General features: G+C 34.7%; 1 protein-coding gene across 4 annotated transcripts in view; it reads left to right on the top strand.

Moving 5' to 3' along the window:
* Positions 1–22759, top strand: part of MSRB3 (methionine sulfoxide reductase B3) — a 180467-nt gene that overhangs the window by 93130 nt on the left and 64578 nt on the right. For all 4 annotated transcript variants that reach the window (XM_025882802.2, XM_073900707.1, XM_073900706.1 and 1 more), the window contains exon 5: positions 2659–2687. In XM_025882802.2, the coding sequence (XP_025738587.1) occupies positions 2659–2687 (29 nt within the window). The remainder of the gene's footprint in view (positions 1–2658; positions 2688–22759) is intronic.

Below are 22759 nucleotides of genomic sequence, written 5' to 3'. Positions count from 1 at the left end.
CCAGAGCGGTCTTTTTGCTCACTTGTAAGGGTGGTACCGTACAACACACACGTGCGCTCGTGCACACAGACAAGCGCACATACATGTCACTTACAAGTTGCACAGAATTGCACAAACTCTTGCTATGTGAAGCGCATTTGTCTTCTTTTCTATTTCAGTTTACTGTTTATTTGCTTATTATTTATTTATTTTTAACAATTTTATTTATTTATTTGACAGAGAGAGAGCACAAGAAGGCAGAGCGGCAGGCAGAGGGAGAGGGAGAAGCAGGCTTCCCGCTGAGCAGGGAGCTCCCGATGCGGGACTCGATCCCAGGACTCTGGGATCAGGTCCTGAGCCGAAGGCAGATGCTTAACGACTGAGCCACCCAGGAGCCCCTATTTCAGTTTTTTTTTTAAAATACGAGTTGTAATCCACTAAATGAATTTTATAATCCATTATTGGGTCAGTTTGTGACCCAAGTTTGGAAAGCTCTGCTCTAGTTTTTGAGGTGGTGGTGTTGTGATCAGATTAGTGTTTTGGAAACTTCTGGCAGCTGATGGGATGATAGATTAGAAGGGAGGGTGAGATACTGGTTATGAGATTCTGAGCAAAAGATAGGCCTGAAGATGGTAAGAGTGAGAGCAGAGAGGAGGGAAGGTAGTAGAATCAACAGGTCTTGGTGACTAATTTGATATTGGGGGTGCAGAAGAAAACTGGAACAATGTCATGATATCCAATTTCAAATGCTATATTGCAGGGAGTTATATTTGAAGGAAAAGGAGTTGAATTCAGCTTAGTACATATACCATTTGAAGCCCCAGGACAACCTTCAGGTAGTATTGCTCGTTCGTTTGAGAGAGGTTTAGTCAAGTTGGGACTGTAACAGGGCTTTTGGGTTTAGCGATAGGAAGCCACTGATAAACTTTAGCAAGGACACATTGTAGTGGCTCCAAGAGTGAATATATTGGGAGGTCAGGAGAAGAAGACATACGGTAGAGTTTCTCCGTTCCATATACTTGATTGTAAGTGCAGGAAAGTAGGGCACCAATTTGGAGGAAGGCATTCATCTGATCCCCGAGCACTTCTCTGCAGAAGGGAGGAGGGACCTGCAGAAACCTGGGGATTGAAGGTACAGCAGAGAGGAGTCATTCATGCAGTCTGGTTTCAGGCTGGATGAGAGAATGTCTTTTAGCATAGAAGTGGAGGGAATCGTCGACAGAAGGAAGAACACCTCTTATGCAGGTGAGGATTCTGTGCGTGGAAGCAGAAGATCCCCTCAACAGACAGTTGTGTTCAAACACTGTGGCCGTGCTGTGACCAGTGAGGAAGATAGGCAAGGAAACCAGCAGGGCATGGGGCAAGCGTCCTTTAGACCGGGGCTCGGGGAAACAAAGGAGAGGGGCTGCAGCAGGGCTTTCCAGAACAGAGGAGAGGACAAAAAGCAAAAATGGTCTGCACCTAAAATGGTAGTCAGGGACGGGTCAGGGAAGGATCGAGAGGACACTGTGGCTAATGAGCCAGGGCTTGGGAAAAATGCGCACCTGGCTTGCAGGGCTGGTTATCGATAACCATGGTCATCATAACACTTTTTTTTTCTTTTTTTTTTACAGTTATTGACTTAGTTTAAGTATCAGGTGAAACTTTACTTGAGAATACTTGAGAAAATGGGTCTTTATGACAAAGAAAGCTGCTTCTTGCTTCTCCTTTCCTCCTCTCCCCTTTGATGACTTCTCTTGAAACTAATTTAGGTAAAGAAAGCCACTGCTTCCAAAAGTGCTTTGGTACCCTGGCATAATTTCAAAGAAATCTCCTTTCCCACTTAGTTAACTACATTTCCCCAGGAAAAAAAAAAAAGAAAAATCTCTGTCAATGTAACATCCCTTAACAGGACTCCTGCTGGTGGGTTCTTGTATCTTGCTGTGGCAGCTGTGAACATATATACTATTGATTGTTAATGTGTGATATAAATCCGACTGGAGCATGCCCACTAATTGGTTTGAGAGCTAGATATAGACAATGCTGTCTTATAGTAGCTTGTGTAGATAGGCCTAGTCATAGGGTTAATTCTGCTTGACAGCACACCAGCAGCATCTTGAGAGTAATTACCCAACAGAAGTTTTCCCACAGCCGAACTGAGAGCTTCAAAGGCTTCTGAATTTACAACCAGTATTAACCTATATCTGAAACATAACGTTCCCACAAGGGCTCAGATTCTTTTTTCCTCTTTCTTATTAAATGTATGGGGTTCCTAGGTTCATTTACTCGGTGAAGAACTTAGTGAAAAATTACTTGGTGTTGAATAATTGAAAATCTTTTAATAATAAGTAAAGAGGATAAATTTAAATTTGAGTTTTTTATTGCTTTATTACGTTACGGAAACAAGTTAATCTGCCTTTTTTTGGTCCATAATTTATCCTCCTTCTCTCAAAACAAGTTAAAAAGTTACTATCTTTCTCATACAGTGCTACCTCCACAGATAATGTGCCTGTTTCGGGGACCTAGGATAATGCATCTGTCTAAAATAGTTAAAATAGATTTGTGTTGACATTTAAAAAAGTGATTTTCCTTGTTGACCAATGTACTGAAATCTATAACCATTGCATCCCCTCCCACGGAGTAAGAGTTGCTCTTTAATAAGCAATTTTTATATTGTAAAAATTTTCTTTCTCTTTTCAGGTCAGAAAGCAAATTTGACTCCGGTTCAGGTATGTTTACATTAGTAATGTTATTCTGAGTATATTTTATTTACATTATTCTCTGAGGACTAACTCATCAGATCAAGAACCTTTTTGATTTTAAACAGACTAGGCAGCCTCTTTTCAAAACATGAACCCTACCTCAAAGCAGGGCTATTGGCTGCTTGGAATCATAACTTGAGATGTTCACTTTGGGATTCTTGATAGTTCTGTAATAAGCATTAAATGCCCTATATCTGCAGAGTTTCGTTTTAAATGCAGAAGTAAGGGTTGTACATACTCATTGCTCAAAATAGAATATTAGTCTCTAAGTAGATAAAGCATCCTGAATAATTTGAAGATTATGTGCAAGTGACTTGTCATCAAATGTGGATAATAAATACATTTAATCCGGCAAACTATAGTTTATGTGCTGCTGAAGGGAGCACTAATCCAAAAAACTATAAAGAGTTTTAGCCAATAGAAATAGAAATTTGTCTATGATTCATTAGTCTTTTAAAAAATTTGTTTTGTTGGGGTGTAAGGGAAAACTAAGGTCACCTTAAGCCATTGTTTTGTATCTATCAAGACAGAATTCACATTTTCAGAAACAGTGGCATATCAACCTCATTAGATGTCTTCTTTTCATTAAGCATGAATGTAGCCATATAATCCTTAGGTTAGGCTGTGTCTTTATGTCATTTGCTGAGATTTATGTGCTCCAGAGTTCTAATGGTGTTTATAATTAAAGCACAAAAAATTGTCTCGTATTCATACAAAGAAATTATGCCCTTTAGTGAACTGTTAATAGGTAAATAAACATTGATTTTCAATTCCAGGAGAAAATAATTAAAGAAACATATAATTTATTGAATTTAAAAGTAACATTCTTACTCTGGTTTGAGTTCCATTATGTTTTAACTTAAAAAAAGTTTTTGTTTATTATGTTCACATAGGAACTAAGGACTATATATATATATATATATCTTCTTTTTGGTCATGATGTTAAGGAGCTAATGTGCTTTTCTTCTTTAAAAGCTTCATCTTTCTTTTATTGTATATCTTTATGAATGTCTCCAACTTGGGGAGACTCTTTAAATATGAAGTCTGTACATTTGAGTTAACAATTTCACCTAATTTGATAATCATGATTTTAGAAATCTGTCCATTCTGTGTGCTCTTGGGTTTCTGAATCACATCTGACAGTGAAAGCATAAGATATACATTTCTGGTTTACAATATTGACTAAATGGAGCCTAAAGGCATGGTGGTATTATATCGATGATTTGACTTTTTATTGATTCATAGGAGGTGACTCAAAATAAGGTGAAAAGTCTGTCATTTTTTAAATATTAAAATCTTTAAGTATAATAAAAAATAAATGGAGAAAATTGATAGAATATGAATTTTTACATAAAAGTTGGATGTCTTTTTATATTATTGCCAGTAAGTCACCAAATATTTATTAAGAGCCTACTTTGTTATGATCTGATTTAATTCCCTAAACATCAGGTCAGAAACTGGTTTTAGGGTAAAGGATCTGGAATGTAGCTCTTAAAAATGAAAAAGCCCACCAGGTTCATTTTGAAGGTAAAACCTGGACATAGTGTACAAAACTGAAATATCAGGCAGCTATTGTCAAAGTCTGAAAATTTATGTTGAATTTTCAAATCCAAATTGAAGTGTGCTGCTAAATTCTTGTAGTCATAGTTATAACAACTGTACAGGCACACATCTTTCACTCTGGTGACCAAAGATTTTGCTCATGATTCTTATTTTTTCCAAGTCCTAATTTAAAAAAAAAATGTTTATGATGGACAACATCTGCATATCTTTGAAAACTACAAAGTTCTGTACTCTGAAAAATCTTACAGGGAATACTGATTAAAAGTTTATTTATTCTTTTAATTTTGAAATTAAATTTGTTGTGGAAAGAATTCAGATGGTTTCAAATTAAGAAACAGGTAATTATGTTTTCTTATAAGCTCTTTTAGCTTAGTATCAGATGAGGGAATCATGACAAAGGAAGCTAGAACTGTGTTCTTTGGCATGCTATATCATGCAAATTTTGGTTAGAAATAAGATGTCATATTGGAACAATTAAATGTATGACTTTAATAGGTTCAGATTTTCTATTGTTCATCAAATACAAAAAGTAAACTAGCTCTGCTTAATGTTGTATACAGCTGTAACAGTGTTCCTGACAAAGTAAGATTTTTAAATGAAGGAAGATGCCAATCTTACTAAGAAAAAAAAAAACACTTAAAAAATAAATAGTTGGGTTAATGACTAGCCATAAAGGAAAGGATTTCAAAATAAAATTTTACATATATATAGATATATATATCTATCTATATATATCTATCTATCTTCCCTCCCAAGTAAGGAACCCAGCTTATGTAGAGCTTACTGCACATTTGCAATTTGTGTAAATGGATTTCTTACTGTGGAGTGAGATTCACGAGGAAGGAAGGAAATTTTTCATTGTTAGCACATGGTGAAAAATGTCAGTCATTGAATACATACCCAAACAATCAGCCTAGAGAGTGATTTAATTTTTTTTATCGAAATTGTATCAACTTTTTTTCTACAAAAGCAAATCCACAAACAGCTTGTTTTTTTTAAGTTTCAAAAAATTTTATAATGAAATAGTTTAACTATATATAAAAATACAGTGTAGTATAATGAACACCCTCATATCCATCATCTAGATTTTACAATTGTTAATAATTTGCCATATTCATTCCACTTTTCTTTTTTTGCTTGAAATATTTTAAAGTAAAATACATACATTTCATGTCATTTTTAAAGCTTGAAGATTATAATTGCCTTGACTTAGTGAAAGAGATCAACTGTTTTTTTGAGGTTTTCATTTGTCTCAGAAATTTGAGTCACATACAGATTCTTATGGAAAGGATCGTGGCATTGCCATGTCCCCATTCAGTTAAAGAGACATCAGAAGTTTTATCTGTGGTGAAGGTTAAGAAAACCTTCAACCAGAAGGTAGTGGCACTGAATTAATTCTGATCCAAGAACCCCAGGAATGTTCTGTCCTCAAGATCAATTTGATTAACACTTTAGCTGCCATCTAGCTGTGTCCTCTGTATCCTGAGGTATATGCTGATTAAACTCTGTTTCTGTAAATTTGTAACTCAGTCACCTCAAGTTTTTGGCTTTGCTGATTGAGAGCAATCAACCTACCTTCTTTCTAAAGGAGTTTTAAGGTTTCCATTTTAATACTTTTTCCTAGTTGATGTACTAATGTTGCTTGCCTACAATCGTGTGTAGTTGGTGATTTTACTAATAGAGTGAAACAGACTTCCTTTTATGTTCAGAAGTAGCAAGAAGCTCTGCTCTTCTCCCCACCTCCCAAGAAGGGAAGTTAGTTGATGCTGGAGGAAGCAGAGCATTGAGTTGAATGTAGTGATTAAACATGAAAGCTATATATCAAATCTCAGGAGAAACATGCTCTTGAAAGAGGCAGGGAACTGTGGAGCGTATTGCATGATAGGCTATGTAAACAGAGCCCTGGAGGTCAGTGTGTGGATGCAAACCAATTAAATAAAGAAATTACTGGCTTTGCTTTCTATCATCTGGATGGGGAGGATCACAAGTTAACATGCACAGGGTTGAAGTGTAAACTTTGCTTGAATAAGTTATAGGCACCTCTGGAAACGTCATTAACTCTTTCAATTCACTACCACGTTCTTTTTCGTTTTTTTTTTTTTATTATTTATTTGAGAGAGAGAATGAGATAGAGAGCGAGCATAGAGGGGGGAGGGTCAGAGGGAGAAGCAGACTCCCTGCTGAGCAGGAAGCTGGATGTGGGACTCGATCCCAGGCCTCCAGGATCACGACCTGAGCCGAAGGCAGTCGCTTAACCAACTGAGCCACCCAGGTGCCCCTTTTTCGTTTTTAAATTTAACCAAAAGAAGTTAAATCAAAAACAAAATATATGCTGTCTTTGCCCTTCTGCCCATGTCCATTAGCAAAGGTGCTAGTGATGAGTAGAATGGAAGAGAAACAGAAGATGAACCGCTGAGAAGAGCAGAGTTGACTGTGCAGTCAGATTTCAAGAACGTGCACGGTCTTAAAAGCAACCCATTTGGAAAAGCAGAGCTCTTGCAGAATAACTGAAAAAAGATGTTTTCCTCTTCTCCTAAATACTGGGTATAAGGCAAAGCTGTAGTTGGAATTTACCAGTCACTACATGGCATCAGGATAGTGTTATTTCTGTTCTATTAACATAGAATAGTTTTTTGACCAAGAAGAACCTGAAGCCTATAAGTTAATAACTATATGTTAAGGACTGCCCAGAGTCCTGTTCTATGGTCTTAACCTTCTCAGGCAATGTTTGGATGAGAAAATGAAATGTCAAGTTAAAATGGTATAGTTTCATGGTCCATAAACATTCAAAACAAAGATTTTTTTTTCTTTCTTCTGTAGAGTCATGTTGGCTGAGAAAGTGAGTAAGCTTATGTTTAGTGCTTGTTGATTCTGGGCTGCTTGGAATAGCTATACTAAGGAAATGGGCTCATAGAACACAGCAACTCAAAGGTATAAGATTTCATGAAAGCAAATTATGGAGGATTAAGAAACCTAATGAGCATGGTTTAGTGTGGAGAGTAGAGGAGGGAGCTCACTATTAAATAAAGCCCAAGAGTGTACAAGGTTAGGAGATCCTAAAAGACACGGTAATAAAAGGCACAACAGAATATAATTATCCCGAAGGAAAAAAAAAAAAACAACAAAAAACCCAAGGAACAAAAAGCAGCTAGTGTCGCTTTTAAGATCTGTATAAAAAGGCCTCTACATCGGGGTAAGGAAATCAAAGAATATAATCAGTTAAAGCTTGAGGCAAAAACATAAGGGCAATGAAAAATACAGTGGACTGTTAATGGTGGTCACTAAGTTGAAGGGAAATGAGGAATTTGAATATGGTAGAACTAGAGTTTTGAAAGCTTGTGAACAAATGAGACAGTCTGCCTAACATAGTAAGATTTTCTCAAGAAATGTTAATAAAGGAAACATTTTCAGATCTTACCAACGTGGAGATTATGTTGGCAATACTTTTCAGCTGCTTCAAATCGATTTTGTCATTTTTAATTTCTTCTTTTTGAAGGGCTCATAACAACAAAGAGCAAGGAAATAGAATATAAATCTCTAGATAAGTATTGAAATCTGTCTCTGGGCATCATTCATTAGTAGAAATAAGAAAAATATTGTCTATTCATCTGTTCATTCATTCAACCTATGTTTATCAGGCATAATATATGCCGTACCTAGACGCTGAGGTTATAGCTGTGAACAGGGTGGATATAATTCATTCTCTCCTAAAATCTTATAGCTAGTTGGGCCATTATACAAATTCACATGGATTTTTTTGCATATTTGGCTGAGAAGGGCTAATAAGGTTAAATTTAGATCCAGATGGTGAATTGAAGAACTCGTGACATTTAAACATAGGCTAATATATTTTGGGTTTTGACAAATTTACCTTTCTTTACTTTATTCGAACCATATCACTTTGGTTTCCACTTTGACTTTTAAGACACCAGCCTAATAATGCTACTGGTTAGTGTGTAGTTTTTCTCTAGTTTCTAATAAGGAGTGACATTTCACATTTGATTATCATTAAAAGAGATTAACTTACAGGAGAACAATGACAAATGTTAGCAAATATTGTTCTCTTCTTCACTTTTAATTTTTAATTTATTCTTTTACTGGATCCTAATCAAGTTTGGCCTGAAAATCAGGCAGCCTTCTTTATAACAATCTTACTGAATTGTGTAGAAGCAAGTAGAGGGGACAGAGCCTTTCATCTCCTTTTATAAACTAAACATCAGGAAGCAGCAAGGCATAGCAGCTAAGTGCAGAGGTTTGGGATCAGATAGATCTAAATGAAGACTCCTTATTTCTAATAATTTTCTATTCGTTTTCTTGGATTTCATGTATACCATTATGTTACATACTTGAATTTTGTTTTTCTTTTCTTCTTATTTAGAATTAGAGCATTTAAAGGTATGAATTTCCTGCAAAAAGCCTTAGCTTTTTTATTTTTTAATTTTTTTAATTTTTAATTTTTTATTATGTTCAGTTAGCCAGCACTTAGTACATCATAAGTTTTTGTTGTAGTGTTCAGTGATTCATTAGTTGTGTATAACACCCAGTGCTTTTTAACTTTTTTTTATGTTCTATTTTAAATAGTTGCAGTTTTGGCTTTCTTTTGGACACAATGATTACTTGGGAAAATGTTTTACATTTCCATATGTTCTACTTTCTATTTTTGTTTGTAATTTTCAGTTTCATTGCTTGGTGGTCAAAGACTGTAGTCTTACTATTTTTTAGTAGTAAGTCTATTATCCAATACTTATTAAAGGTGTAATTTTTGGCCTAAGATGTGTTTAATTTTTGTAACTCTTCTGTGGGTGATTAAAAAACTATATTCTCTGAAATGTAAAGTGTTTGGTACATGGTTATTAGATCAGTCTGAGTCATGATTTATATCATTATTTATTTAGTTTTTATTTTATCTGACAAGGACTTTGAGAGGAGGGAATTCTACCTCTTTAGATATCATCACCCCTGTGTTGTCAGCTTCTGGTCCTCTGTGTTTTCTGGCACCAGCCATCTTGCTTGGGTCATGCATTGCTCTTGTCCTCCCATAGAGGACATTATCCCAAAGCGGCGCCCAAGGAAATGAAGGCTCCTCTAAACTTACATTATCCCAAGGAAACTTACATTATCCCAAATTTGTACATGAAGCAAAGAAGTTGTTTTACCATCTGTAAACACCGGTGTTTCCCCCTTCCTTTTTGTCCTCAATGCCATCCCATAGCTTTGTTAGGAAGGAGGCTCTGAGACATTATCTTTTAAGGTTCAGCTCAAGCATTGCCCCTTCAATTAAATATAGCCATCCTTGACACCTCCCCAGCAGTTAATCATTCCTTTCTCTGTGCAAACACTGGATCTTTAAATGGATTTATGATCTGCTATAATTATTCGTATGAATCTTTTCTTTCTTTCCAAATCTGTGAGTTTTTTGAAGGCAGGAACCATGTCTTACTGACCTTTATAACCTTGGTGTCTGGTATGAAATAATTAGTCAATAAACAAAAATTCCATGAGGTTGGGCATCTTTGTCTGTTCTGTTCTTCCAATTGTGATAGAAACACTTAACTAACTACCAAAGATTTACTTTGCCCTTTCATAGTGTAGAGTTGTTGCTGGAGTGGCTACTCAGCCAGAGATGATAATTTCCCACCTCTCTCCATGTGTGTGGGGACATATGACTAATTCTCCCAGTGGAGCATGTGCCATTTCTGGGTCAAGGGGATTAAGTATCCAATATACTCCACCTATCTTTAATGAAATTATGTCAGAGGTACATGTTGAACATGATGGCATCACAGTGTGGAAGGAGTCTGGCTCCCTGAGTCCTACTTGGTAGAGATCCCCTCAGGAGAGCCCTTCAGTCCAGAGCATCTTCATTGGCCTTTATGGAGAGGGAAATAAACTTTTATTGTAATAAGCCACTGAGATTTTGCCATGGTTTATTATGGTGGCTAGAGTCATATACCCTGATTAGCCTGGTGCCTAGAATACTTCCTGGCAAAGAGTTGGTACTTAATGGATTGTTGTTGGATAAATGATAAGATTTATGGCTAGGGATTATAATATCTAACCCAAAGATGATCCTTTAAATGAAGGATCATAGAAATATTATATACTGTGTTCTGTATAATCACTGAGCCTACTAGTTATCAATTGGCAAAGTAACACCTCATAACAGAGCACCTTAAAAAGCAGTGACTTAAAACAATAATAATATATTTGTGCTCACATGTCTATGGATTGGTTGGGAGTTGGCTGGCATATGTTGGTCACAGTTTCGGTCCAAATCGGCTCCACAGGTCTTGTCACTGATGATAACAGAGAAGAGAGCAAACCTCACTATGCAAGCACATTTCAAGCCTATGTTTGCATCAGGTCTGCTAGTATCCCATTGGCCAAGCAAGTCACATGCCCAAGCTGAAAGCTAAGGAAGGAGAAAGAACTCTGTCCTTCCTACTCACAGATCATCCAGGTGTAGGTATTCTCTCTTCCCTCTAGTGGGAAGAACTGCTGAGTCACATGGTAAAGGGTGTAGAGATAGGAAGGGGAGAAGAATAGAGACAATAATGAAATCTACTACATTAGAACATTATGTACTTATCTCAATTATTTGGTAGAAGTATTTATAGAGTTAGAAATATTATATATCTGGCACCTGGGTGGCTCAGTCATTAAGTGCCTGCCTTCGGCTCAGGTCATGATCCCGGGGTCCTGGGATCGAGCCCCACATCAGGCTCCCTGCTTGGCCGGAAGCCTGCTTCTCCCTCTCCCACGCTGCCTGCTTGTGTTCCCTCTCTCACTGTGTCTCTCTCTGTCAAATAAATAAATAAAATCTTTTTAAAAAAGAGGAAATATTATATATCTAAAGTGGATCCAGTTCCTTCTTTATAATCACATTATTTAGTAACCTAATTTCGGATATAATATTAATGGATATATTAAGATGAAAATATTTGTCTAATGCTTTACCACTTAAATAGTACTTTAATAAATCTTACCAAGTTTGAGAGCCACAAATCTCAGCAAGATACACAGGAATATTTTTTACCAGGGAAGGAGCTGAGATACAGAAAGGTTAAGTGACTTATTTAAGGCCACATAACCAGTGAATGACCAATTTGGGATTGGACTTCAGATCTCCAACTTACAAGGACTGTGTCCCTTTTATTAGATCATGAGATAGTTCTTTTAATGAGTGACTTTTGTTTTGTTTTAATTTCTCTATTATTAGCTTTTAATTTTTCTATAATTCCTATATTTAGCAACTATTATACAATATAAATTATACAATTTATTTTTTCTCCAATTAAAAATAATAATATGATTTTAATAAACATGTCTTGAAAATATAAAGTATAGTACAGATTTATATATGACTTCAATGTGGCTTTTAGTAGGCCATTGATATGTTGCTGGCAGTTTCCCAAGAGGCCTCAAAAGATAGCATTAATTGCCTCAGTGAATTTTCTGTGTTCTGGTATCTGATCTTAAACTTCCAACCTCAGGAACTTAGATGTTTTAGTATCTTTCAGGGATGGACTCAAATTGATAAGCCCACAAGACTAATGGATTAAGCTAGAATGCCAATGTATTTGTTTGTGATGAGAAATATAGTTTTCACATGGCTCAGAATACACTTACATCTGTGTGATCAGTGTCTTCTTTCTTTTAAATAGTCAAGCTGTGTGACTCAAAATCACAATAAGAACTCTATCAATTAGCCAAAATAAATCATTCATATTCGGGCTGAAATTCCCTTACTATAGCATATTAGCACCCTAAAGGCAGACCTACATGGGGAGTCAGATCATAACCAGAAAGCTGCTCTGTTAAGCACAAAATAAGAAAAAAGGGAAATAGGCAAATTGAATATTTGGCTTTATGATTTTAAGTTAACATGAATTATCTATCTCAAAATAGGGATGGTCCTGGTCAGTGAGACTTTATATAACTTAACATACATTGGCTTTACCTTCATCCATTCACCCACTCAGCCATCCTTATGAAAGACAGCTTTGCCACTGGGCTTAGAAAACATACGACAAGTCCATTTACCTAAGACTCTGTTTCCAAGTTCTTGGAGCAGGAGACCATGTGTGGAAACTTGAGAACTTAAAATTTACAGTTTATTTCTTAGCTATTGAAGCACATATTAAAATTTTAATGGTTTAACATACCACTTCAGCATACTAAAATTAAGATATAGAAGAAGGTCAATATATAGATCTAGATATAGAACATTTCCATTACTTAGAATGTTCCCTCATATTTTCCTTCAGTCAATCCCCACTTCTCAGAGGCAACCGTTATTCTGACTTTAATCACCATTGATTAGATTAGTCTGTTCTTGAATTTCATTTAAAATAAAATCATACAGTATGTATTCTCTTGTGTGTGGTATCTTTTACTCTATATAATGTTTTTGAGATTTAATCATGTTGTTTGTAAGTACCAGGAGTTATTGCTGGGTAGTATTAAGTTGGGATGCATATTTTGGTCCAAATCAGGTTACCATTCATGCAGTTGGGCTTGCTGAGCTGTCTCTGTTTCTGAAATTCCCAGGCCCAGATTACTGTTGTTAATGCACTGAGCCAGTATGTAGACATTTTAATTTTGACTCCACATGATCAGTCAGTGAAATTGCATGTACATGTAGAACACTTACTCTATTTTAGACATGGTGGAGGCTATGTGAGTATGACACAGTTCCTCTCCCATGGATCTGGTAAGATGATTGTAGAGCTGAGATACATGCACACATGCACACATACACCCGACGATATCTGTATGTGCAGCTTCTAGTAATGGAGTCCTAGTGGGATTTAGAAGGAGAATTACTTTAGGCTGCAGTGATTGATTAGGGAGGTTCCTTGTTGGAGGTGGGATTTAGATCTTCAGAGGTTGAATTTGGACAGATATAAAGAAGGAGATCATTTAAAATGAAGAGCCAGTTAAAGTCAGGCACAGAAGCAAAGGTACAAAAAGTATTTGAGGAACAGTAAGTAAACCAAGTTGCCAGAACTGCGGGATTTTTGTTGGGAAGTAATGGTATAGTTGGGAGTCTATTAGAAAGCACAGGTTAAAGAATTTGGACCTAACTGTAGATAATAGGATTAGTAATAATTGCTAACATTGATTTTATGCCTACTATGTGACAGGCACTGTACCAAGTGCTTTATATTTACTAACTCATTTAATTTGTATGAATCATACATCATTATTCCCATTTTATAAATGAGTAGACTAAGGCACAGAGAGGTTGGCTATTTTGCCCAAAGTTACATAGCTAGTAAGTGACAGAACTGGGATTTGATCCTAAGTAGCCTAATTCCAGAGCCCATACTCTTAACCATGCAATAAACCCCCTAGAATATGAGTTTATATGATCAAAAAATATTTATGAATTTTTAGTGGTACACCTTTTTACTCATATACATGACAATTTTTATTCATATACATGACATACTTGTCCAGACAGTCACACATGGTTGGAGAGATTGTCTCCCCCGAAAAGTAGATTCAGTAGTCTGTTGAGAAATGAGTTTTGGAGGTGATGTAGAGTTTTGATTTCTTAAATGCAGATTATCCCCACAGTGTTAAATCACCTGCTGAAAAAGATGTTCATGTGGGATTTGTTGTAAAGAAATGATTGATGAAGAATTAACAGTCTCTAGGGAATTGATACTCATTTTGTTTTGGACAGCACCTTATTTTTAATACAGTTGAAAATTAATATAATTCAATTAATACAGTTCACTGTAGTTTCTATAGGAAGTGAAAGTGCTTACCTTATATTGGTAGATATCCATCAAGTGGAATGAACTGGTGGTGATGGTTACCTTCTTGGGGGACAGTACATGGATTATTTGTCCATTCATGTTAATTGACATACCTTGCTCATTCCTGGGCAGAAATAAGATACATTTAACTACAAAGGGTAGAAAATTTTGTTTTAAACACATGACATGGTTGCAGGCTTAAGATTTTTAATGTTCTGTTTCAGCATGAAAATATTTAGGGAACAAGTACAAATGCAGTAAGCAAACTATCAATTATTTGCTTATTAAATCAAAATGTTCTATTAAAAATAGTTTAAAATGCCAATGACGTTTTAGTTCTTTTTATGTCTCAATAATTTTTTGGTTTTATCTTTTGTATTATAGAACTATGCTATAGGAAAGAACATTTTATAAGAGGTTCTTTTGATTTTTCATCAATTCCCTGGATAGGAATCAAAGATGAAGAAAATTAAATTTTTGCCTGATGACCACAGGTCTTTTAGTGATCTTCAATATATATGTTTTAGAGATTCAAATACTGTTTCTTAATTAATTTCTTAGTTAATTAAGAAACAGATGCCTTGGGCGCCTGGGTGGCTCAGGTGGTTGAGCGACTGCCTTTGGCTCAGGTCATGATCCCGGAGTCCTGGGATCGAGTCCCACATCGGGCTCCCAGCTCAGTGGGGAGCCTGCTTCTCCCTCTGACTCTCTCCCCTCTCATGCTGTTTCTCCCTCGCTTGATCTCTAATAAATAAATGAAAAATCTTTAAAAAAAAAAAGAAACAGATGCCTTACATGATATTCAAGTGGTGAAATTAGTAATCTTCTAGTTGTACTTTTTTAAATTTTTGTTGAAATTAAAGACATATTTAATTGATACATATTAAAGACATATTTAGTCAACATTATATTTTCACATAATAGCATGTGGTAATGTTCATTGAATACATGAGGAGTGAATGAAAAGTGGAATGATGTTGAGTTTTAAGAAGAAATGTATTTTGCCATTTCCAAAAGAATATAGAATATTTACCACATTGTTTTTTTTCTTCAAAAAGTGTGTCTATAAATTACCTTACATCCAAATCATTTACATTGTGGATTGAAGGCCATTATGTAGAAGGCGAGAGATGTAAAGGACAAGAAAATTCAGTAACAATGAAAATATTTTATGGCAGAGCATAGCAACACAAAACAGTAATGTGAAAATTGAAATAATATAGTAGTTTTCCTATTAAAAATGGTAAGCCTCAGGCCCCCCAGCCAATCAAAAATAGAGTTTGGGATATTATTCTAACATTTTGTATTTATATTTATTTCTATGCTGTATTAAAATTAATTCAGTTTTTCCCTTGTGGTGTTATATATTAATAGTCAATAAACCATACTTTCACTGTATGAATGAAAATGGCATTGAAACTCATTCAAATGTAGTACCTTAGAGTTATCCTAGTAGGAATTTTTTCAAATTTATTGTATTTTGTGGCTTCCTTTATATTAATTTTTTACATATTTGCTTTTTAAGTTAAACTTTTGGTTTTTATCATGACCTGCTTTTTAATTACCAGTATTCCAAAATATTGCCTACATATGTGGCTTTTGCCAATTTACTTATTAGGAAATTCTTTGTTTTTTTTTTTAAATTCTAAGCAATATACAAATATATTTATTTTTGTAGCTATATGATTTTACATTTTTATTTCAGGATTGTTGAAGAATACTGCATAACTAGAACTTAAAATTGCCTATAGTTCCCAGTATATATGTTCATATATAAAAAATAAAAAATTTCCTCCCAAAGTCTAGATTTAAAATCATGTTAAATTCATTTATGATAAAATACAATTTTTTTCCAAAAGTTTTTTGTGTAGAACTAGTATGCACTTTTGGTAACCTAATAATTTTATAAAATGGCAAATGTAGTCGTATCAGACAGATACGAACAAAACATTATGATGTTTTGTTAAAATCATATAAAATTTTATGAATGAACAGTGAAATTTTAATGTCATAGTGAATACCATTTCATTAGTTTGGAAGTTTACTATAACCATGTTCAATTCCACAAATGTTTGTTGATTGTGCACTAAGGAAAGTTTTGCCTTGAGTAAGCTACTTGTAAACTGTTTTAGAATGATTTAGTATCAAACAGAAATAACTTTCAGCATAGAAATATACTATTGTTAGGGTATTCACATATGATCGGGGATTAGCATGAAAGACAGTTGCCTCTCTGCTGCTTTATTTTGTAAGTTCACAAGGCCAGGGCAAGTTTTGATTATTTTGTGCTTATGTGCTTACACATACCTAGGGGAAAATAATCACAGAGCTCAGTGTCAGTTTAATTATGCAGTTGATTTAATTGTTGATTCAACAGCTAGTTAAGGTTCACAGTATTTTAGTATTTGTGAACTTCTTGGTAGTATGGGTGACAATAAAGAAACGATAAAAATTAATATTTTTTCCTAAAATAGAACATTATACAAATGAACAAAGATGCATTGTTATTAGGATTGTTTTAAATGTAAAGAGATGCAGCTCAATTTTAACCAACTTTATTGTTTAATAAACATGACTCTTTAGATTTGAGGGAAATGTTTAAAGGCAATTATATTCTTATGTGTGGTGAATTCTAATCTCTATTTTGTGACCAGTTTTTAAGAAAAGATCTTTTATCGTTTTTCAAAATACTCTAATTTGTTTTGTAGAAATCTGAAGTGTATCGTGTTTTAGCAATTATTTTTTAAATTGCATTTTAGAAATTCCCCAGTTTAAAAAATAATTAGGTTAGTTTTCATTTCTATCTTGTAACCAGTGCATAAGAAAGTAATCTTTTATATTCATTCAAAATACTTCAACTGTGTCCATTAGAAATCTAAAAGACACCATGTCTTTTATAAGATGATTGATAGGAACTTACTTTTCTACTTTCTTCTTCTTACTGCTAGATTTAATAATCTTTCTCTTTTGGCATGATTTTTCAAAAAGGTTTTTTCCCAATTCGTATGAATTTTGATAGATATGATATATCACCACACAAGTCAGGGTCTATGTAATAGAAAGACAAACGTTTCTCTGTTATCTGCATTTCTCACTGAGAGTCAATAGGTTGATTTTACATAGGATGATCAGAAACAGGAAAGCTATGATTTACAAAATGTTTTAATCTGTTTCAAATAACTTAGCAGGGCAATCTGGTAAAAATGACATGATTAATGACTGAGGAAGGTTAAAATATTTTCACATTCTGTTTTTAATGACCGCTATCTTAAGTTTCTACTCTAAAATTTATAACTAGTAAAATATTACAGGAAAAATATATCATTTATAAGCTACTTGAAGTTGTGTTTTACCTTTTCAAATTGTGCCTGCTTTTTAGTCAAAACAGCATAAATTAAAAACAAATTTTAACTGAAATATAGCCCGTGTGCTATTCTTAAATACATTCATTGAAGTGTTAATACTTATTAGGTTCAGCATAAAGGAGCTAAGATTATTGTTTTCAATTAGACTGGGTAGCAGTTCAGTCAGTATGTAATTTTTAAAATTTATCTTTACAACTAGGCAGATTTTCATCATTTGGAAATAGGTAATTTTGGTAAATTTAACTAAAAGTGTTTTCAATGTGTGTAAGTGGTGACAAGTAAAACTATTAATGTTGGAGTTTTGCCCACTGAATCTAGTCGTTCTGCCTTTTTTAATCCAGAGATAATGATGTATATTCAGTCTCTGTCATATTTACCTAGAGGAAGTCTTTTTAATCCCTCATTTTTCTCCTTCACTGAGGTTATGTGTAAATACTACATGAAATGGCAAATGGAAGAAAGTCTGTTTTGTCTAAAGATACCATTCATCTTAAACAAACACAATCTGTCTTTGAAAGCATAGTGATATGAGTTTTGTTTGGTGGGAGAGGAAGCAGGATGGATAAGACCAAAGCAAAAATATGTTGCAAATGATATCAAGTGGTATTAAGCCCTTTAAAAAATTGGATAACTTTTTCGATTGGTGTCTGTCTCCTTAAGGGACTCACAGGCCCTCTCCACACACACACAGTTTCATTGCTTCTTAATTTCCACCATCACTGGCATACCATTTTTATGAAGACTTGCATTGATTTCTGACAGAAACCTGAAGCTAATTCTTAGTCAGATGTCTTAGAGCACAATATTCTAGAAAGCCATGCATATGAATTTACAATTCCACATAGGAAAAGGAATATGTTGCCTTATTTTAATTATTTCCAATTTTGAAACCCCATAAAATGGAATAAAATAACTTTAACCTTTTATACTATGAACTTTTTAGAGACAGAGCCCTGTTTATCCTCTACTGTATTTATCCCCAGCACTAAGCACAACTAGGTCACAAGTGATGACTGAATAAATGTTTACTAAGCTCATGCCAAAAGAATTAATCTTTTACTGCTTACATTTGCCTACTTACAGTTATTATGAAAACTAACAACTTTAGTATTGTTCCTGCCATCTTGTTTTCTCTGAATTATGCTTGTCCTTGCTCTCTCCTTTTCTTTCCTTTTTTTCTTTTGGTTGGATTGATTAAATTTTTACCATTAAAAAATAAAAGCTTCTAGTTACAATTAATATACTATTTCTATTATCTCTACAATTTAATTTTAAGGAACATGTTTGACCTTGTATTTTTCTGTTCATGTTGGGAATTAATTAAAATGTATAACTTCTTTCTGCTTCTCCCAATATAAGAACTTTAGCACTTTTAATTTGTGTCTGATCCCTATGCCCATAGGCTGACTCCAATCTGGAATTTCGGGTTTTCTCATTATGCCTCTACTTTCTTAAAAATCATTTCTCAAGAATCTATTGTGTTAAAGCTACATCGTGAACTACTATCTAAATTATTTAATTTTACATATTTATTTACTCATCAGTGTTTCTTGCATCCTGACCTTTCTTAGATCTATTTTTCATTTTGCTGAGGTACTTCTTTAGGTATTCTTTCGGTAATGGCTCTAGACAGCAAACTATTTGAGTTACTTTATATATAGATTATTTATTCACACTTCTTTTTTTTTTTTTTAAAGATTTTATTTATTTATTTGACAGAGAGAGACACAGAGAGAGCAGGAACACAAGCAGGGGGAGTGGGGGAGGGAGAAGCAGGCTTCCCGCTGAGCGGGGAGCCCGATGCGGGGCTCGATCCCAGGACCCCGGGATCATGACCCGGGCCGAAGGCAGACGCTTAACGACTGAGCCACCCAGGCACCCCTATTCACACTTCTAATATCAAAAAGGACTCAAGGCAGAAGACACACCATTGCACATTTATTCTTCAGGCATGGGAGTTGGCAAATAGAACTTACATGGTTCTAAGATCTTTGGGTGTGCTTCCACGAAGGGTGGACTTTTTGTTTCTTTTTTAAATGCTAAACTTTTTTACAAGTATGATTTCAGTTTATAGTTAATTTTCTAAGAATTTCCTCTTGGAGGGAAAAATGAATTTTTAGGTATCATTCAGTTAAAAATATGCACTTCAACAAATACTTAATAAACATCCTTTCTATGCAATAGATATCCAGTATCGAGGAGGAGCTTGGTAAATACAATACTTGGTTAAATGTACTAAAATATGGGTGTTTTTTTAAATGTTATAGCTTAAATTGTTCATGTAATGTCTTACAATTCTTGAGTTTTGCTTTAAGAGTCTTTTAAAATTCAATATATGAAAGGTAAATTTAAAAAATATTACTATCTTTGATCAAGTCAGAGTATAAGTGGCACCATCTTTTAAATGTCATTATTCATGTTCAGATACTTAGCTAAGTTAACATGTTAGAGCAATCCAAGGTATGAGAGGGTTTCACTTTGTTTTTCTAGTTCACAAAGATTAATGTAGCAAAGATCTTTCATATCAGTTTTGTTATAAGTAAAAGAATAGAATTGTCTGTTACGCAGATATATGTACCTTTAATATAGACTGTATTTTCTGATATTTCTCAGTCTTATCTCATTGTTTCACCTTTTGGGTTTATTTATGTAAGGCCATTGTAGAGCTAATGGATGACAAGATTACAGTACAACATCAGTATCTCATTTTAAAAGCATTCAGCGTTCATTAGTTAGATGTAACAAAGAATATAGTTTGAAAATGAAGGGCAGTGAACAAAGGGAGATAAAGGAAATTTTGGCAATGTGAATAAATACAAATAAATTAAAATAAAGAGTAAAGAGTCTGCACATTTTTAAGACTTTTAAAGAGTTTTATTGTGAAATAAACTTCCAGAAAAATTGTGCCAATTTATACTCTCTTCAGCTGTATATAGTATTTTTTTTCCTCTGGACACAGTGACCTACTCTGAGTATTACTATTCTCTTATTTTCTTTACCGATCTGTTGGGTGAAAAGTAGTTTCTCATAGTTTTAATTTGCAGTTTTAATGACTAGAGATACTGAACATTTTTCTTCTGTGTTACTGAGTATAATTCTTTTGTTAATTGCTTATTTATTTACTTTATTATTATTATTATTAAAGATTTTATTTTTAAGTAATCTCTACACCCAATGTGGGGCTCGAACTCACAACCCCAAGATCAAGAGTTGCATGCTCTTCCAACTGAGCCAGCCAGGCGCCCCTATTATTATTAATTTTTAAGGCTATGAGTAAGAAGAGAGTTTACTTTAGGCAGATTGTCATTTGGATTCTGGCTTTATCTCTTAAGCACTGTGTTTTGGGCAGCCGTGTAATCTCCTGAGCCTTCATTTTTTAAAATAAGAACATTTATAATACCTACCTCAGTATGAGGTAGGATCAAATGTGAGGACTAAGTAAAATAATATGTAATTAAGGCACTTAGCAAAGTGCTTGGTACACATCAGTGATGATGCTGCTGATAAAAAATAATAATGTGTTAAATATTTTTCCCAATTGATTGCTTGATGTTTAAATTTTTTTTCTCATAGAAATTTAAAAAATTTTATTAGGATCATATGTCAGTCTTTTTATGATATTTCCTTTGGGATTATGTTGGGAAAATTTTTCTTCACACCCAATATTATAAAAATATGATGGAAATATTTTTGAATGTGACTGAGTTGTAAACAGAATTATTAATTTTAGTGACTCAGACTAAGGAAGTACACCGATAATACGATTTTTTATATCTTTGGGAAAATAATAACATTTACTCATTGTCAGATTAATTCAGAAAACATTATTTAACAAGTTAATGGGTTATTATTTTTTAAAAAATTCCTTAAGTCTTCGACTACATTCTCCTGGATTATTTGTATATTTAGGAAGGGCCTCTGCTATTTTATGCAGTGTCTTTGTGTCCATTAGAAAATGGTGCTGTCCTTGAGACGATGAGTTAGCAACCACCCGCCCACCACCACCTGCCCCCAGCCCTCCACACTGCAGCTGAACGACTTTTCTGGGTCAAAGCAAACACAAAGGCCTAGAAATGAGGGAAGCATGAGCTACAGTTTAGCTTCCACTTGCCTATTTCACCAGGTTCCTTTTGTATTGCTCACATTGCACCGTGTTATGAGATGGCCCCATGTTTCCGTGTTATCACAAAATGGCTTTTGAAATAAGATTAATTTTGAGAAATTAATGATTAATGTATCTAAATCCACCTGCATAATTCAGCTGAATTGAGCAATCTTTTATACAGGTACTTTTTATAAAAGAAAAGAAAAGCCTTTTTGTTTGAATATTGTGAGCAGAAAAATCAGAGAGCCCTGGCACCAATCATACAGCCTTCTATTCGTCTACCCTGGGTATTAATTCATGTGTTCTTAAGGGTTGATTTCTTCCTCCTAGTAAATAGTGAGGTTAATGACCCATCTGAGACCATGTCTATTTGAATGTTTTTCTTGTTATGGGAAAATTGATAGGTATTGTGTTGTTTTCAGCAAAATGTGCTTTGCAGAAATCTCACCCTCTAATTGTGCTTAGCCACCCTATGATGCTCCTCTTTCTTACCCCTATATTCCTCTATAACTTATTATTCAGGATTCTTTCTTACCATTTCTAGCCATTTTTACTGTGTTCCTTGGAGTTCTCATTCCATTGCAAACACATTCTTTTTTATCCTCCAATCTCTTTATAAAATGTTTTCTTCATTTCCTGGCTTTGAGATTTGTCTCTGTCCCAAGGTCTGTCCTGCAACTGCACTTTTTCCTCATATCTAGAGACAGTGTCAGTGATAACTCTTCATTTCCTTTTCCCAAGTCTTAGCTTTCCTTGCTCAGGTAAGACCTGCTCTTTTGAGGTTTGCTGTCTTACTCGGCCACTTTCATCATTGCTGTCATCTGTTAGCTCCTGGTAATGCCCTTCATTTACTGATGATTTTAGTCTTCCACTCTAATTCTTGCCATCCTCATGGGTGATTTTAGAGACTGTGTGGACAGTCCAGCCCACAACCGGTTTCTCCAACCTCCATCCATGTCCTAGCCCCTTCCTTTTCTTCCCAGTCTAGTAGGCCTCTCATTGTTCTACCTTTCCCCCATCCATCCTGGACTCTATGGTAATCATTTTGTCATTTTGGCCAGTACCCTCTGGGTTCTGGATCTGTTTTCCTTATGTTGAATTCCCCAGAAAATCCCCAACCATCTGTTTTTAGTTGTAGCTTTTTCACCTGGATGGCATGGCCCCCCTAAAGAAAGAATATAATTATGGGATAGTTGCCCCTAGAGATTTATGCTCTTTAATTTCAGATCCCTCTTGCCA

The sequence above is a fragment of the Callorhinus ursinus genome, unplaced genomic scaffold (genome assembly GCF_003265705.2).
Source record: "Callorhinus ursinus isolate GAN/ISIS: 27379988/994484 unplaced genomic scaffold, GSC_fseal_2.0 scaffold14, whole genome shotgun sequence".
NCBI lineage: Eukaryota > Metazoa > Chordata > Mammalia > Carnivora > Otariidae > Callorhinus > Callorhinus ursinus.
The sequence above is the reverse complement of the archived record's forward strand: the minus strand, read 5'-3'. Positions and strand labels throughout refer to the sequence as shown.